This window comes from Uloborus diversus, chromosome 1, assembly GCF_026930045.1.
Source record: "Uloborus diversus isolate 005 chromosome 1, Udiv.v.3.1, whole genome shotgun sequence".
NCBI classification, from domain to species: domain Eukaryota; kingdom Metazoa; phylum Arthropoda; class Arachnida; order Araneae; family Uloboridae; genus Uloborus; species Uloborus diversus.
Window position 1 is genome coordinate 140,559,250 of NC_072731.1, and position 20,085 is coordinate 140,579,334.

General features: G+C 30.5%; 1 protein-coding gene across 1 annotated transcript in view; it reads right to left on the reverse strand.

The window, feature by feature from the left end:
• The window catches only part of LOC129221645 (protein Red-like), a 61,698-nt gene that overhangs the window by 236 nt on the left and 41,377 nt on the right, over positions 1–20,085 (reverse strand). Inside the window, exons 12-19 of the mRNA XM_054856175.1 lie at positions 18,537–18,663; positions 15,196–15,237; positions 12,649–12,704; positions 9,756–9,857; positions 6,429–6,495; positions 2,259–2,347; positions 737–851; positions 38–81 (exon numbers count right to left, since the gene is read on the reverse strand). Of these exons, the coding sequence (XP_054712150.1) occupies positions 38–81; positions 737–851; positions 2,259–2,347; positions 6,429–6,495; positions 9,756–9,857; positions 12,649–12,704; positions 15,196–15,237; positions 18,537–18,663 (642 nt within the window). The remainder of the gene's footprint in view (positions 1–37; positions 82–736; positions 852–2,258; positions 2,348–6,428; positions 6,496–9,755; positions 9,858–12,648; positions 12,705–15,195; positions 15,238–18,536; positions 18,664–20,085) is intronic.

The following is a 20,085-nucleotide window of genomic DNA, read 5'->3' on the forward strand; positions in this document are numbered from 1 at the left end:
ATTAAAAGTATTTTGAATAAATCTTGACTATACTTACACTCCGCTAGTGAAAGAGTCCATGTCTTTTCTGCGGGCAATAATCTAAGGAACAAAAACATATAACTTGAAGAAACAATCCATTAAAGGTGAAGGGAAACATTTTGAAACATTTACATTTAACTTAATTTCATAAAAAATTATGTTCTTAAATTTATTAATTTGATTTAAAAAAACATCCAATTTTGAAAATTTTATCACATAGTGTAACATAACAAACTTTTAACACAAGAGTAACCTGATTCTTAAATGCTTTAACAAACATTTGCCTGGTTAAATTCATTATTTATTTTTTAAAACCCTTATTCCTGTCTTTTTCAATCAAGTATTTTTTTCTTTTTTCATTTTTTGAAATGATTCAGAAAAATTAAAAAGTTATCAGTTACTTAATGAGCTGCATTTCAGCCATTCTCAGATAGTGTGAGGATAAAAACTAAATCAGGTTATTTGTAAACCATCCCTCTAGATTCCTCGCCTATATATTCAATAGCATTTTTAATAGCTTTTTGTTCATCTATATGGGAGATTTTTATATGAATGAACTAGAAAAAAAAAAAATCCTTTAATTACTCGATGGCTTGGTTAATGCAGAAACTCGGATAATATAAGTGCACCATAGTTTCAGATTTTCAATGTCAATAGATATCTTTAAAAAAAAAATATGTTACTTAAAACAGCTTTAAGAAAAATGACAACTTACCTGGTTAATCTTTTGCAGTTCTCTATCTAACTTGGTTTTCTCATCTCGTTTACCAGTTCCTGTTCTTCTAGTTTTACGTCCATCTGCCATTTTAACTCCGTACTGGAATGCAGCTCTATGATAAAATTTAAGAAAAAAGGATCAATGTCACTGCAAAATTCAAATAAAATTGCAAAGGCAGTGGTTTTGGATGATATAACTTTTATCTAAAGGAAACAAGGATATTGAACATACATAACATGAAAACATAACACTACAGAGTATAAGTCAAGAGATAACAATGGCATTGCAAGTTCTGTAGATGAGTTAACTAATTGTCGCAATATGAACATTACTTCAGAGAGAAAAAGGGCTCAACTCAACACTGTGTCTTGAAGAACGTAGTAATGTAAAGATAATGAAAAAAATTCATATAGTGTAAATTCTATTTTTTCAAAAGCAAGGTAAATTTTTCAGAAAATGTTTCCTAAATTTATTTACTGAAGTAAAATGAACAAGTCATTCAGGAATCATATTTTAACAATTCAGGTGAAAATATGAAATGTTTTGATAAATTAATGGTGTTTTAAACATTTTGCTACTTAAACATTAAAACAAACAACAATACATTTAATAATAATAACATTAAAACAAAGAAAAACTTTTTGGAAGGGAAGATACTACTTTGAGCCATAAAAACTACTTAAGAATGGATCAATCCATACAGATTCATGGGATCACTATGTTTGACTCTTCTTTTTTTTCGAAACTCGTATAGCTTAAAGCTACATATGAAAGATGTTTCAAACCATTTTTATTTTTTCCCTAATCTTGACCCTTGATTTTTCTACAGGTCATCAAAAGTTAACTTTCTTAGTCAAAAAAGGGAATTTTAGACCATTACATTTTGGCCCAAATCCATTTAAATTGCATTTATGGCAGCAAATTTTAATTTTGGTGTTAAAGTGTAAAAGATAATAGTCCCACAAGTGCTGAATAAAAAACTTACATAATAATTAAAATAACGGCAACATGCCAAAATCCCAGGTCAAATGCAAAATTTTTACTCATTTCAAAGGGCTTGCATAAGGGACAAAACACAAAATGAGAAAATCTCTCTTTAATCGTACACAATGTTTACCCTTTATATACTAGTGTTCAAATTTTAGAGAAATTGAATATTTTGTTAAATCTTACATATAAAGAAATGAATGAAATGTAAAAGGTCTGTAAAAGACTTAAACCTATTATGCAGCTTGATTCCTTTTACATTTTTGAATAAACAGTTAAGAAATATAGTTTAGAATCACTGTCAGACACTATGTTTTACTTTTGCCATGACTGTATTGTTTGTAAAGAATGATGCTAGTTTCTTCCTAGCATTTGACCCCTTACTTTTGTCTGAAGTATCATTTGAAAAGATCCAAAATATAGATTAGTATTTACCAAAATATTTTTAGATTGTAGCACATCTGGAACGTAAATTATAACAAAGAGGATTAAAAAATATTATCTAATCGTTAAATAATTAGTTTTAACCTACTTTGGCAGTGCTTCTTTACTGCTCATGTAGTCACTATATTCTTCTGCAGTGTCAAAATCCCAACGACCAATAGGACCTTTTTTATTACCCTAAAAATTAAACATCAGCAAGCTCTTAATAAAGTAAAAAAAAAATTTCAGCAAATTAACTTCAACTAATTCCTATGAAAATTAAAAAAAAAATCATAAAAATATTCAAAAGTTTTGGTTTTAAAATATTAATTGTTTCCTATTTCTAGTAAGGGAAATATCTATTTCAAATAAGTTTCAGTATCACGCAAATTTGATCTCCAAACAATTGTACAAGAGTTTTAAATTAGCTATCACAAATTCATGTCTAGAAAAAGCTTCGGAAATGCTGCCTCAATTTCTGAGAAAACTTGAAAAAGCTTAGAAGAAAAGAAAAGGATTTTTGAAATTGTACTACAATTTCCTATGTGTTTGTTACTATCTCTCGCTTTTCCACTTTTAGGGTAGCCAGCAAACTTTTACTTGAAAATAGTTGCTTTAGTAGCCTAAAATTTAAAAAAAAGTTGCCTAAGGGGAACAGTTGATTTGCATTTTGAATACGTTAAGTTGCTTTTACCAATAACTTTATTTTTTTAATTTGCGAACTCAAAAACTATGACACAACCACTCATTAAAACAATTTAAAACATAGCTATATGTAGTAAATACAAGAAAATCAAAACTTAATTTCTCAAATTTAACATTAGTTTCAACATTTACTTCATTTTCAGCATTTTTCAATAGAATTGCTGTTTTAAAAATGTATGTTACTTTACATGTAAACATTATGTGTAGCATCACATTTTAAGTGTCACAAAAGAAAACTTCAGATATATATTTTTTTAATTCACAGGGAAATTAAACATACTTACTCTGGTTTTAACTTTTAATAACCTAGAGTTTCAATTTTGAAACCAATCTTTTTTGATACCAATCTTTTAAACCGAATGTTCACATTACTATTAGTTTTTTTTATAGGTTGGCTGTACGTATTTTACTGTTGTATAATATTCTTTCCAACGAAATTAAAAAAAAAAAAATCAAATGTCATTATTGTTTTATTTTATCTATGACATATTACTCGCGCGGCAAAGTGAACAAGTAAACACATTTTATTAAAAGTTTTGTTGAATACAAAATATTGTGTATTGTAAATATTGTAAAATAAATATTGTGATTTTTTTAGCTATTTTTCCCTTCATCTAGACCCTCAAGCAAACACAGTAATATTAAAAATAAATCACTTTCATAAATCAGGCTACTAAGGGTTAAAAACATAAAGGCGTTATAAATCGAGTTTGTGTGTGATTAAAACAAACATATAATTACTGCACAGTTAAAAGTTTTGAACATTTAATTCAAAACACTTTGAATTAAACACTCATTTCAATTCGCTTTGATGACAAAATGGAAAAATGCAAAACATTTCTTAGGATTTTTGTTACACAATTAATAAAATTTGGTTTTTTTGTTGTTAACAATAAGTTTTAACTTTTGCTCCTTTTGGTGTTTCCCCCTTTTTGTAATTTTTCTGCACCTTCTATTTCTTTTGCTACGCTTATTTCGGACAAATCACTTTTCTCAATAGCGGATTTCAGTCATTCATTTGCATAGAAAATCTGGAGACACTCGATTGGGTTTCTTATACGTTCAATCACCTCTGCATTGTCTTTTCAGTTGTTCAGTTGATATTGTTTTACATTTGATTTATTCCTCTCTCTGTTTTTTTTTTAAATCATCTTTTTACACTTTTTGTTTTCCTTAAAAGTCTGTTCTATCAACTTTCTTAGTTCCTTCAGATAATTTTTATATGACTAGTGTGCCCATACGCCATTTTTTAAAAAATAGTTCTTTTGTTCTTTTTACATCTCTTACACGTTGGTATTTTGCCAAAGAGTCTCTTATAATTAGTCTTCATTTAGCATTTGCTCAGACATTTTCGACTGAAAATGAGCAGCCAATTTTCTTCTGTTTTAACTGCCCATGTCTCACTACCATATAAAATGATTGGTTTAATAAGGGTTTTGTATTGTTTCATTTTTGTATTAATAGTGAGTTTAGATTTAATTGGCTTTTTAACCCGAAGTAGCATCTATTCGTCATCGAAATTTTACAAAATTTGTAAGACCAAAATAAATTAATCTAAGGTAGCATACAATCAAACTTACGCTTGATTGTCAAAAACATAAAAATATTTATAAAATGCAAAAGGATTGAAATCTCAAATGCGGGAAAAATAATCCGTGATGTATAAGTTAAATATTGCCATGCTTCCAAAAAGTTGTTCATTAATCTATATGAGTCATTCTCCAAAAAGTAACTTTTCTGTCACACACCTTTTACAGTAAAAACTTTAAGGAACAATTCATTTAATAATGGTTTTTAATTTCATCAAAAATATATCTATTTAAACCTGCCAACAGTTTTTTTTAAGAATAATTTTTAATTTTAGTATATTTTTGGTTCACAATATGTGAATTCTCACCTCCGTGGCATGTCACACACCTTGTATGACTGTTTACGCAGCTTAAAAGCCAGTTTTTATAAGAACCGGGCAGAAATGGAGTGTTCGGATATACACCATTTTTTATTTTGTTCAAATTTTTATGGTGGATTCTTTTAAAGATTTTAGAAAACAGGTATTTTTTCTTTTCCCCCAAAAATTTTTTTCGGGACCTGTAAAAATTTGTAAAGTGGAGTCCGACGTAAAGATTTTTCCAAATTAGCGCTTTTTAAAATTCGATTTTTTCTGTGCATTGAGCATCAGCCAAAAAAATTCTTGTGTTGACAACTTGACATTTAGTACCTTAATTGAAATATATTGTAACTTTTGTGGCTGACCTTCAGTACAGCCTTTCAGGGGTCGCCAAACTTTGTCGAAAAAAATGAAAAATTGCATGTTTGAGAACCTCTGGTTCCCTGCATTGAGGCTCAACCATGGTTTTTGTACATAATTTGTGTAATTATATATATGAATTATTCAATACCCTCATTAGTTGCATGGCTCACCCTCTGTGCTGCCAAAAAATGGCAGTTTTTGTAACGAAAATTGCTAAAAAGTGCAGTTTTCACAAGCCTTTATCTCAGAGCACTGAGGGCATTGCCCTTCTCAAAAAGACCAACTGATGTGGAATGGTTGGTCCAGGAGAAATGAGCAATGGAAACTGAATTTCAATTTAAATAACAATTTATTTAAAACAAATGTATAAGTGTAAATAGGAAAAGACAATCAAACATTTATAAAATCAAATCCCCATTAAACAAATTAAACATTTCCCTCCAACATACATCACCAAGAAATATCACATATTCGCTTTCTCTAAATATCAGTTCTAAAATGTCCTTAATAAGTAGTCCTAAATCTATGTTTTGGAACCCCTTTGCCTTTGAAAAAGGGCATGATAGGGGATGCTTGCTCTAAGTGCTTTGGGAACATTTTGGGGAACTCCTTTTACAAACTATAAAGATATAATCACCACTTAAGTTAAAAAAATTCCTATTATTTTCATGCTAAGGAGCTGCATTTTGGCTGTTGCATTTGCTAGAAAAGCGATTTCACTTCCACATTTGAAAGCCTCACAGAACACTCCATTTTATGCTCTCAACATTATCCACTAACAAAAAAAGAAACATTTTCATGTTCAATTTTTTAATTAATGTATTCAACATGTTCTTAGCAAAAATATTAATTACAGCGGATCAGCATTCTTGGATTTTTCAGGGAAATTATTCTATTCTACATCAATCTTTATTGCATCTATGGGGATATATTTCATCCCCAAAAGTTTTATTCTTATAAGAAGGATATTCATTTATCCGTAACCCGAATAAGCAGAGCTGACAGCAATGGGATCTTATAGTAGAAGAGAATTGAAAAACAACAATTCTATGGCATATTGAAATTTGTAACAGATGCATTGATTTTGAGCAAGCATTAAATTTGAATAATGTACATAAACGTTAAACTAAGTCTAAAATATTAAGTAAATAAATGAAAAATGAGTAGATTTATTTATGAGAATCAAAAAGTAGGAGAATTTAAAGTTTGGAATTTTTGCACATAACTAATGTTTTTAAAATAATACAATAAAAACCAGTGTTGTTTTTTCGCTGATTAAAACAATGTTATGAAGTTGTTGAAACTATGTTAAAAAGAAATTACCATATCCATCTTAGAATAATCCACTTCGTCATCACTGTCAGCAACAGCATCTTCATTTTCTGGAGCACTGAAATTAGATGGGTAGAAAAGACATAAATAATAATAATAAATAATAACAATAATTACAATAAAAAAACATAGGGGGGGGGGGGAAATCAATTAAAAAAAAAGAAATCTATTTCTTTTAAAAAAGTTACGATAATTGTTCTTTCAGTTTGGTATGCACAATTAACAGCTGCATGAAAGTGTCTGATTTTATCATTAACTAGCTGCTTCTGTACAAAATGAGCTTTTATTTTAAGCATCAGTGTAAACAGGGTACCAGCTGCATTTAGTGTTTTGAAATAAAAGACTTTTCATTACTTCTGCATTTAACTTTCCATGACTCATGGGATGCAGTTTTTATGGGAAATATCTATATTTTTTTCATAAGAATACCAAACTAGTGTTCAGAAAAAAAAAAATTGTAACCATTTATGATTTGCACACATGTTTCTAAAAATTCAAATTAAAGAAAAATGTAATGAGCTGAGCTACAATTGCAATTAAAAAATAATTTAAGCAACACTAACTAGCATTACACAAGAAATAATTAGAGTAATAGCTTTTCGTTTCTCACAAATTGTACAAAAATTTTAAATTCATAAGAATTTACATGTGAACAAATTTATTATTTTTTCTCTGATAAATCTGATCTGGTACAGTCAAACCTCGTTAACACGAACTCGACGGAGATGCCAAAATATTTCGTGTTAACCGATTTCTACATTTACCGTTTTTGAAGAAACAAAAGTAAGTCAAATCAGACAGTGGCTATTTGGGGCATTGTGCATTTTAAAACATCTGATTTTTCCTTGATCGCAAGACTAAATTTTTGCTGCAGAGTTGGCGGGTAAAAAAACACAATTTATCGCTTTTAGACCATAAACTGCTGCATGGGCAGAACAGGTGTCCAGAATTAGACAATTTTTTCTTTTTTCACGATGAAATTTTAAATCTAGGTTTATCAGCCACTTGGTTAAGATTTCACTGTTAATCCAAGCTTTTCTACTGCTAAGGTTCATACTTTCTTGTAGCAATGAGATTTTCATGATTTTCCTACAACAGGGAGAGAAATTTTCCCGCTGCCATCCATGTTGCTTGAGGCCAAGTGCCATCTTTCAACTATCGAAAGTAATTTCATGTAAAAAGATGGGGATTTAATATTTTTCATTCCCTTTTTTATTCAAGACCTTAAAGTTTCTTCGTCTTAAGCGGGATTTCGTCTAAATCCTCTTAGTGTTAAGTGATTGATTTAACACTAATTTGTAGCTTTATCTGACAGGGAGTGGCATTTATTTCGCACTAAGCGAAATTTTGCGGTAAGCGAGTTTGTGTTAATGGGGTTTGACGGTACATAATGATCTTTTAATCACAAAAATATGGAAAAAAAGTATTAATTGCAAAATGATTTTTCAAAATAAAGTAATCTTTAAACTTCTGGCAATAATGAGGGACTGGTGAATAGCAAACTGTTAAGTTAGTTTCATTTATACATTTATTACTTTTAAATTTTGAAAATTTTAAGTAAATATTTTATTTTACAAACAAATAACGAAACCAAAATTTGAATTCTTTTAAAAGCTAGCAGTTTTCTAAAACAAGCGGCTAAAATTAATTTATCAACTACTACAACTAATTTCATAATGAATACACAGTCAGAACTTAAAAAAAAATATCGAATTCACTTACTTAATAAATAAACTACCATTTATGATCACCAAAATTTTAGAACAAGTACATTGAAAAAATTCCCGAATTTGTGCAATTTGGAAATTTTTGGAATGAATAAAAAAAAGTTGCCACTGTAAATTCCTATATTTCCATATTATATCACCATCCTAAATGTCTTTAATCAATTTTTTCTAAAACCTTTACAAACTTAATACACTGGGAAAAATTAATGATAATTTTTATGAGTTTCTTGAATCGACTCTGATGCAAACATTAAAATTTCTGAATGTGTGCAGCAAAATTAGAAGTGTACGTCCACAACTACACAATAACCTATATAAGGGATAAAAAAATGGTAAGCACATAATAATGGAAGTCCAAGGGATTGAATCAAATAGTAAAGAAAAACAAGAGTTCTATAGAAGCAGTTACAATAACAATTCTTAATGAATAAAAAATTACGAAGGTAGCTTAAAAGTGTAAGAAAAGGCTAAGATAAGTAACATTTTACACCTAATCTGCAAAATTCAATAAGTGTTATATATGTTCTTGAACACAAAATACATGGCCACATATCAGTTTTTGTGATTTTTGAGAATTTTTACTGAAAATCATGATTTTCCATGACCCTTTTTGATCATGGTCGAAATCGATGGATTGGGATGATTTTCCTTGAATTTCCAGGTGCGCTAATGCCCTGTGTATACTTATGAAATAAAATAAGAATAAAATATGTTTGCCTCTGTTACTTTCAAGGTAAGGGTTCCATGAACAGCAACAAAGAAAAAGTACAAAACATTAACACAAGACTATACGTCAAAAGAATCCATTACAATTGTCTTACGTTTAATTAACTACAATACACATATAGCAGGTTTTAAGCACTGTATAAAATGAATAATAGAACCTGTTTCAGATTTCAGATTCAACATAAGTTAGTCACGATGAAAATAACAAGTGAATAATTGTGTACAACTGTACTCTGTCTCATAAAACATATTTAGGCATCAAGTACTATAATTTTGATTTTTCATCTGCTATTATAAGCTTAGGATGCTTATATATTCTTTATTTGAGGTATCATTAACTAACCTTTGTATTTATGTAAAAGCAATTTTAATTTTTGGTATTGCATAAAAATTGAGGGGTAATGGTGCAGATAATAGCTTGGAATTTGCATTTTTGGTGAAGATTGGAGAGGTATAAGCTTTGATAAAAATATCAACTTGAATTAAAAAACAAATGAATTAAAAATTGAATTTGTTTCCGACAAACACAATGTTTTACAATGAAAAATTACAATCAATTTTTAAAAACATTTCTTAGTTTCTTTACCTTTTTTTTTTTCTGGATATCCTTGAGCTATAGTTGATTACTTTATGTTCCTAATAATAAGTTGAAAAAACATATTGCATGCTAGAAGGGTATAGCATTCAATGATTCTTAAATTTTTTTAAACTGCTTAATAAAACTACAAACAAAAGAGTATTAAACTCTGATTATCTGAAACTACACTTATAAACTTCGTATAGTTGAATATTTGTTATCACTACTGTTTAACATTTTACAACTTTTAATATATTGAGAAATGAATGGAAAACAAAGCATAAATACCCAGGATAACACTCTGCATAGCTTTCAGGCATGTCTCGCTCTAATTTACTTGTAAGCTTGGCTTTCAATCTGCTATCATCTCCTTTTAAAGCACCCATTAACCTTGAAAGAAAACAAACTTCATCAAAATGTAATCACGAAGTTGAAACTATAGTTAAGTTATTGCATGGAGAATATTATATGAATTACATAGAACCATTATTGATTAGTCATTGCTTTACTAAAGTTAATAAAATGTGTATTGTATGCATAGACATGAAAGAAGGAAACCAAAAAAGTTGTCGAAATATTATGCAGAGAGAAGGAAAGAAAAAAGTCAGCAAAGAGAGAGAGAGAAAATCAAAAACTACACAATTCATATAATTGTGTAGTTTTTGATTTTTTAGTAGTTTTCAAAATTAAAGTAATGATACAGAGTCATGCTGAATATAAACATTCCTGCTTTTAAAGATATTTTTGTAACAACACATTCCTAATTATGTATCATTCTATAAATAAAGCAAATTTGTGCAAAGAAGTCTCTACAAATAGGAGTTATTAGATTAGAGACATTTAGAGTTCACAAATTTTTGTCATGGAAAACAGAAAAGAATACATCAAATTTTTAAGCATTATTAAAACTAATTCCTATTAAAAAAACAAAAAAAAAAAAAAAAAAAAAAAAAACCCAGAAATCCAGTCAAAAGTTGAAGGAATCTCACTAAGCACAAGAGAATAAGCATTTATACATGTTTTAAAATAAGAAAGATACTAAAATCTTTTTTTTTTCTAAGTATAAAGATATTGTTCTAGTCAATATATTTCGATATTTACTTGCATGCATGGTGTAAAACAGGGATTCTCAAACTTTTCCTACTCGTGGCACACTTAAAAGAATTAGAACTTTTTCACGGCATCCTATTCTATCTCTATTACATACATATACATATTAAAATTCTCGCCAAATTTTAGAAGCCTTATTGAAACAAATATATTATCAATACAGCAACAATGCTGACTTTACTGGAGAATGTAACTGTATAAGTTTTGTTTACGAAATATTCAATGTATGAATCTTTCCCGTACTGTGGCAGACATGAATTCTAAAGCCCAATTCTTGTTTCACTCGCTGTAACATGTCACCATCGATCTTAGAAAATGTGGCTGTGATCTTTTGGTTTAAATCTTGGTATAATAAACTCCTGGTATAAAACATAGTGAAAATGTCCCCAGTGTGCTTCTATATAAATATGGACCTGTACTAAATGTACCATATTTTATTTCAAGATAATCTCCAATAGCTTGTTTTGAATGGACAGCAAACTAATACCTTTGTAAGTCAATGAGTTAACTGAAACAGTTTGTATTGGTATTATTAAATATCTTAATTTCTAAATAATGATTACTTTACATAAAAAAGTGTATTTAGCAAAACACATTATTTTTAGCCTACTTTCCCAGTAAAAGTCAGAAAAAGAAGAAAAAAAGGCTTAATGTATCTTAAAAATATCCCGAAAAACAAAAAAAAAAAGTCAAAAATAAATAAAATAATTAAATAAATATCGAAAAATTAAAAAGTGGAAAGTAGGGTATTGAGATGGGGAAAAATGTCTGTCGGTCTGTCTGTCTGTCTCCCCCTAATAACTTTTGAATGAATAGTCCGATTCGAACAAACTTTTTTTTGTTCGAAAGATCTCGGCGAGGACACCTCATTCCCATATTTCACTTTTTGATTTGAACTATTTTTTGTTCAATTTTGAAGTTCAAAAAAACTTCACATTAGGTCCTGCAAGGAAATTCAAGGCAATTCCAAACTGTGAGGCGAATTTGTTTCAAACAAACTTTGTAGGAAAAAGCTTTTGATGAAAAACTTGTATATAAAATATCTTTTTGATTTGAACAATTTTCCCTTCAATTTTGAACAGTTCAAATCCCTTAACATTAGCGCCTACAGGGAAACTGAAAGTCAATGTAGATTCCGTACTTGAAGGCGGATTTACTTCAAACAAATTTTGTTGGAAATAGTTCTTGAAGCCAAACTCCAGACTCCGAGAATTTAGGGGCACCTGACTCCGAATCCGACTCCTATGCCTGACAATTAATCGGAGTCCGACTCCCCGACTTTGACTATGACTTCGTAGCTTTGGCAAAAATTTATACACGGAGGACAAATGACTGACTCCGATTCTTGGATATTCATCTCCGACTGCTTTATCCCACAATGAGATTGACTCCGACTCTGACGCTATGGTTTTAACTGTGAAATAATTATTGTTGATGTGATTTGTTTTTATTTTAAAGCTAAAGTTTTTATTTAGGTATTCAGTTTTCAGTGAATAAACTAGAAGTCATTTATGTTTCTACATAAAGATATGCGCAGACATTTTTTTTTGACAATGAAAAGTATTTCTTTACGTTGACATTTTATTGTTTGTATTTATCTTGATAAATGCATTAATTCATTTAAAAAATTATTTTTGGCAACAGGGGAAAAAGAAACGATTTTTTTTTGATATGATGTATTTATTTTAATGAGCTTATTAATTTTAATTATTATTTTTTTGTTTTGAAAGCTGTTGAAAATTTTTTTTTAAATGGAAAAAAGTGTATTAGCTGCTTTGTTTAAAAATTGCTGCTTTTTTTTTACGCATCTATTTTTTTTAGATGAGTGAGGAATACTTTATTCCTAGAAATCAGCTTAATTTTAAAAATATGTTTGAAAAAATTTGCGATTTTAGCTATTTTTGAGAATATTGATCAGGTACTAGAAAGTAGTATGGGTATACGGGAAAGTAGGCTCGTCTAGTTCTAGACAGAACTTCTTGTTTTAAAAGGCAAATTGAACATTATGAAGAATGAGAAAAATGATAGTTAAGTTGGAAATTAAAATCAAAATAATGAAAAGAAAAATTACTTGTCTTTAGCATCTGACATTTCTCCATATTCTGACGATAGAATATTTCCCCACTCCTAAAAGAAAAACAGCATAAAAGTTATTCTTAAAAAAGTAAGATTGCTGTCGCATACATTTTACAATGAACCCTTTAAGGAATAATTCATTTAACAATATTTTTTAATTTGATCAGAAATATATCTATTTAAATCTGCCAACAATTTTTTGCAATAATTATTATCTTAATATCTTTTTGGTTCACAGCATGTGAATTCTCACCTCCGTGGCCAGCTACATACCCGTAGTTATTGCTAATGTTGCTTGATAATTTGTTAAATTAAAAGTATATTAATTTAGTTTGTTTTAGTAGGATAATGGATTACCTCACACAATAAATTCTCATCTGCAGTACCCTAACACAATATGCCGTCTGCCATTTCTCATGATGGCAGTAATGGCATCGCATTTTGTTATTGCATTAGTTTTGTCCAAAGAAAGATTTAAGCATTTTTTCAGTTAACATGGATTAAGCTTTGGTCTCAGATGATTGATAGTTACATTAGGCAATTCCATGAAAAGTGGTCCTGACCCACTAAAATTTTTTTTCACATACTATAGAAACAAACCAGATTTTTGGACAAAAAAAAAAAATCTAAAGTTTTCAATTATAGTATCATTTTTGAGTTTAAAATATTTTTATATCAGATTTTTGCCTTATTTGATAACATTTATACATAGTAAAAAACACATTGTTAGTGAAATAAATGTAAGAGCCATTTTTTTTTTTACTTAATCATTCATTTTTTTGGGGAAAAACTACCAAATATCATGGACACAGATGCTTTACTATAATTATGTCTCAATCTTTTTTGATAAAGACTTTTGATAAGTTTTTGACCGCCCAATATATGTAGGTCACTTTTTATTGGTCACACACGTAAGACAAAAGGAACAAAAGTTTTCCTCCAAGGTCAAATTGAGGGACTAGAAGAAAAATGTCTCATATCATAAATTAACTTGATACATAATACCTATAACCAGACTTTCATCTTCAAACACTCAGCCAAAAATTTTTAATGAGGCTTTTTGAAAGATGTCACACATAACGCTCTGAATAGTTTTCATTATAAAACCATTTTTACGGAAAAAACATAATTCAACAAAAAATATTGTGTGCTGGCACTGAAACCAAGACTCAATAAATGTTAAAAAAATAACTAATAATAATAATAATAATAATAATAAATAAGTAAGACTTGTTTATTTCATACTCAAAGAGCAATTTAAACTAAGTATTTGCAATCTACATATTTTAAGATCAAAAGTACTATGTTCTATTTACGTTAAATTGCATTTTATATTTTTTGATAATTTTTGGTTTTTGAGAAGAGAAGTGAATACGTTCTACAGATGATTTAAAACATTTCAAATAGTTTTAAATCACATAAGTAAGTGTTAGAAGTTTGTGATAGTTTATAAGTTTGACATTACTCGTATAAAAATTAAAAAAATGACTTCACTTCATTCTTTGTTTTGTGAACATATCCTTTCAGTTTAAGTATTTACTGGCTGCGTTGCATGGTCTACCTCGAAAATAACAGCTTTGTCAAGTGACGCATTTTCAACAATCAGGCTTAACTTAAAGAAAAAAATAGAGTACAACTTCCCGACAATGTGTAGAAAAGAGCAATTTTATGCCTCAAAATTTTAATTCTGACGTCTTAGGCTTTTTTTAATTCAAAAAATGTTATCATTGTTTATAATAGGCCTAACTATCCCGCTTCATGTATTTTCTGGCAAAAAAATACCTAAGGGGGGTTAACCCCCATAGGGGGCAAAAATACCCAAATGTGAATTCTTGAGCATCAAAGGACCTCTGTGCCAAGTTTGGCAAAGATCATATGTAAACTAAATTTGAATTGGGAAAATTCCCTTGTTGGGGGGGGGGGAGTCACAGCCCCCTCCCCTCAGGAGACAAAATGTCCATGTGAGTACCTGAGCACCAAAGACCCTCTGTGCGCAATTTGGCAAAGATCCAACGTGAACTGTGGATTTTTATTAGGAAATCCCCCTCAATTGCTGCATGCGGTTACACACGTAACGCTCTAATGTCACACACATAACACTAATAAAATATTTTTTATTGCTATTGTACGAGCCGTAGAAAAAAAATATTTATGGAATACTTAGTTGGTATACTTAGACACATGTACAAAAAATACTGTTCATTTACCTTTCAAAACTTCACAAGAAATTACAAAATAATATGAGGTACAGCTTTTTTTCAGATTTTCCGAGTTACAGACTTAACGCTGTAATTAAAATTCTATAAAATATTTAGAATTATCTTAAAGGGAAAGAGCACTGCCACCTAAAAACTCTTGCATATGTTCTGTAACTCCAATAGAAATAATAAAGAGATATTTAAAAAATATCATATTGGTTTTTAATGTTTTCTGCAAAGAAATGGTTTCAAAAAGTCACACACGTAATGCTGGAATGGTCCTATTGTGACTGTTTTAATTTCATCCCAACGTTAATTTTAACCAAAAATTAAAAATAACTTACGTTATTACGATCTTGAAATCGATCATCTTTCCTTTTCTCATCCTGTAATGGGAAAATTTCAATTACATTTAATTATAATACCTGAATTAACTGAAAATATATTATAACTTAAAACAAAATTTTAAACATGCTGGAGCGCTCAACACAGAAAGTAAAGATATTGTCGGAAAACTGCATCAATAAATAATTTCAGAAAAGTGAAAATAAGTTTGAGCATGGTGTATTAATGAAAATATAAATTCCTCTGCTTTCTATAGGAGCATCATGAGGCAAAGAACTCAGCTAGTAAAATTGACCCAAAAAATTAGTGACCAGCTCTTAACGTAGTCTTCTATACTAATAATATAAAGCAGTAGAGTTTGTTTGTTTGAACGCGTTAATCTCAGGAACTACTGTTTTGAATTGAAAAATTCTTTTTGTGTTGAATAGTCCATTTATTGAGGAAGGCTATAGGCTATATAACATCACGCTATGACTAATAGGAGTTTTTTTAATGAAAACAGGAAAACTTATATTATGATATAAAACGCTTGGAATGCAGAATAAGTGTAGCCACGGTGACTCGATTTGAACGTGCAGGCTTCGCGATCCAGTGGGCGTAGGTTTGAGTCAGCCATGAGGCAAATCTTGAGAATACTTTTCGGAGAAAATCCTAAACTATGCTAAAAATAATATATATATATATATATATATATATATATATATATATATTTATTTAACACACACACATATCATTGTCTTATTTTTCTTATTAATTAATTAACTAATCATATAAAGTTGAAGAGTTTGTTTGTGTGAATGCGCTAATCTCAGGAACTACTGGTTGGGAACTGAGGTTTAACTTTGAGATCTCCACATTCCGAGAAGTATTTTTTATAGAATCTGCAAGTGAATATTAAAAAGAATAAAATAGGCCTTTCATGAATGCTTTTAACTTTTATAGGAAGAAAGTACAATACCTAAGATCAATAGAATAACCAGAGAGGATGTTTTGAAGTCACCCCCCCCCCCCCCCAGGTTTTAACATTTAATTCCAATATTGATAGTGGTTAAGTCATGTACGGGTGGTTAGGCCTAAATACCACCCAGAAGGTAATTTCCGGTTGCACTATTAAGTTGAAAAACATTAGAGGTTTGCAAATCAATTATTTGTATGAATGTATTAGTTGTTCAGCCGATAAGGCATTTCAGCTATCCTCAAGTACATTTAAAAATTAGTAATAATATATATATATATATATATATATATATATATATATATATATATATATATATATATAGAGAGAGAGAGAGAGAGAGAGAGAGAGAGAGAGAGAGAGAGAGAGAGAGAGAGAGATACAAGGTGCAGCAGGTATTTGGGAACAAATTGAGGGAAAATATCATTTATAAAATATTAAAGTTTTGTATAGGCGCACATAAAGGACGACATCATTCAATAAATCCATCATCAATGGCAATAACAGCTTCTATATGTTGTTGAAACCGACTACAGGCAGTAATAAAATGATTCTTGGGAATTTTTGACATTGTTTCCACAATAACAGCTCTGAGAGCTGCAACAGTTGTGGGAGAGACTTGTAGTCCCTCTCAACTACGTCCCACACATAACAGTTGATTGTATTGAGATCTGGGGCATCAAAAGTTAAGCGTGAAAAAAGCATGAAAATTTTGCATAGCCCATCTTGGGATGTCCTGACTGTATGGGATGGTGCCGAGTCTTGTTGGAAAACATGCGGCCTCCCACGTGCTACGTAGTGATCCAGGGCTTGACAACTTTGTCTAATACCTTGACGTAAGTAAGAGTATTAACTCTGGCACCTTGACAAAAAAAAAAAAAAAAAAAATTGTGGAAGTATCACATCTCCTTCACAACTAACATTACCAAGAACTATCACCGATGCTGAAAATTTGGTATGCATAACCGTTGGTATATCATCATGGCTTTTACATAGCCAACGATGATTTTAGCGTTTCACCATTTGGCCCTGAAAAAAGTTCTTCTCATCTGAGAAAAACCAGAGCAGTCCTGGCTCTTCAAGATGCTTGAGCTTGTTCAGAAGGCTCTGGTCTCTAGTGAAGCGGTTAATCTTAGTCCTGTTAGATGTAAATTTTCCTCTCCGCATCACGTATGATTTGTAATGGAGGTCCTCATTAACCACACGTTGGATAATAGCCTTATCAACCTGCTGCTCATTAGCGAGCGCCCTCATTGATTTCCCAGGGTCCTTATCGATAGTAGTTTGAACCCGCTGATGAATTCTGGTGTCCTGACACTGTCAGAACGTCGACAATGTTGTTTCCATTGGGAAACTGTTTCCACACCCCCATTTGCAGCTTCCAATTCTCTGCGAACTTCATAAACAAATGATCGGGCATCCTTCAAAAATGCAGCAATTTCTGAAACGATCTGCCATGCATCCAAGGAAACAATAACAGCATGCCTCTTTATTTCCTGAGCACAAACAGGGTCTGGCCATGTCTATCTCCAACAAAAAAAAGATCGATGTTTCTGTAAAACAACGAAAAATGTGGCACTATAATGTGTGTCCTCAAATAGTTGCTGCACCCTGTATATATATATTGTTTTATTTCAATTGACTGGTTGCAGGCCAATTGAGCAGGCTAAGCTGGCCACTTTTGCCCCACTGGCTATATTTTGTTGAATTCCTGCTTGATAGACTTTGTACTTAGCTCATTTAGCCAAAAAATGTGTATAAAATGAGCAGTCATTGAGCTGCCTCTGAAGCACTAAATTCATAACTACAGTAGATTAATCATTTTTTTTAAAAAAAACATGAAATCAGGGATCAAATTATACAGGAAGTCTTCAAAATTTTAAAAAAAACCCTGCACTTAAAAAAATCAAACTAAAACAAACACCAGCTTACATTTAAAAAGAATATGCCCAAGTTGGAAACTATTTATGACATAGCACATGAATTTTACCAATAAGGTCATTAAATGTAAAACATTGTAGTGGGATGAAGCTCTGACAAGAGAATTCTGGATTTGGAATAGTGCTTGCGAATGAATAATTTAAGTTTTGTATAGTTTATAAAGCATAGATAAATATACAGATAGTAGAGGGGCATGATTGGTTAAATTAAAAAAATAATTTATTCTGATGTGAATGATTTATTGTGATAAAGGTGATACATCCATCCATGTATTACTGTGACTGAACCAACTTCCGTATACAGAAAAAAAAATTAATAAATACAATAAATAAGCAAATACACCCACATTAATTTCATTAAATAAAAGGTTTTCTAACATAAGAAAAAAAATATGGAAAAATATTATTAAATTAAGAAATAGCAAGAAACTAATGGCATAAATACATCATTTCTGGGCTTTTCAAAGTAGGATTTTCTTTTTTCAGACTCAGCCACATCATTTTTATCTTCACTTTTTACTTTTCCTCTCTTTTCTAAAGTTGGTACATAGTCGCCTATATCACCAAATATGCTGAAAAGGCAAGTGAATATTATATACATACACACATATATATCTGCATCTACAGTTGGCTCTGTACGACTTTCAAGGGACCGCAAAAAATAGTCCTTAAGTAGAATGCTTTTAACACTACAGTGGACCATCTGGGACCGTGAAAAGCCATCGTTAAATAGAGTGTCATTAAACAAAGAGCCAACTGTATTTGTATGTATGAATATCATAATTATCTACAATGAACTGTTACTGGCAAAAAGAGATACTCTTCATTTTTTTCCTGAAAAAAATTAGCAAATAAAAAATGTTAAACAGAGGGTAATATGGAACAGATGTTTAAAACCATTGAAAAACTTCAAACATTGAATTTCTTTCATTGATATGGAGCTTTTGATTATTTCTATTTTTCATTTATCAATCAGTTGATCCATTAACTTGGTTTATAGGTTACTATATATGATTTATCTTTCCTGCCTCTGTTTGACTACTGCTTTTTTTTTGAAGATGTTGGTGTACAGATAGAACACCATTTGCTGACTCAGATGAATCAGAGTTGATTATATCAGGACTCTAAGAACAACAGGGATACATGCAATATTGTAGAATATGGAGCTGTCCATAATCCCTGACACGTCATTGTGAAAAATGAACTCTTAAACTGATGGGCAAAACATTGGCAGTTAAAAAACGACTACAGTACAACAAGTAGTTTCTTTAGTATACATTGTGTTTAATATCTTTACTAATAATAAAGCTGTAGTCTCTGTCTTGATATGTTAGGATCTCTGTGACGCGCATAGCGCCTAGACCGTTCGGCCGATTTTTATCACATTTGGCAAAAACTCCTACTTATGCGTGAATATTAAACAACTCAATCAACAAACAAATACCCATAACTATCTTTGAATTTTATTTACCAAATGCAATTTTAGTATTTCATTATGTTTGGTACAAAAAAATACAATTGAGGACCTAAATGGTTACTGAAAATATTTCAGGAGTCCTCAAAGGAATCATAAGTTGAAGGATTCAATTTGGATAATAGATCCAAAATATTAGAAGAAACTTTTTTTTTCAATTTTTTATTCTTGTGGTACTTGAAATGCTTGTAACTTTCATTCTAACACTTTGAAAAATATACACTATTCGGAAAAAAAAAAAACCATCATGCTTCTTTTCTTAAAATTTTTCTTTCATTAGTCCCCCCTCCTCCCTAATGCATTACTCAATCGCCCCTCCCAACAGGATCGTCTGGATCCACCACTGGTACAGGTTGAAGCGGCCGTCTTGGCGGCTAGTCTTTACTAATAATAAAGCTGAAAGTCTCTCTGTCTGTCAGGATCTCTGTGACGCTCCTAGCTTGTTCGGCCGATTTTCATGAAATCTGGCACAGAATGAGATTGTAGCATGGGGAAGTGCACCTCTAAGCAATGTTTCAAA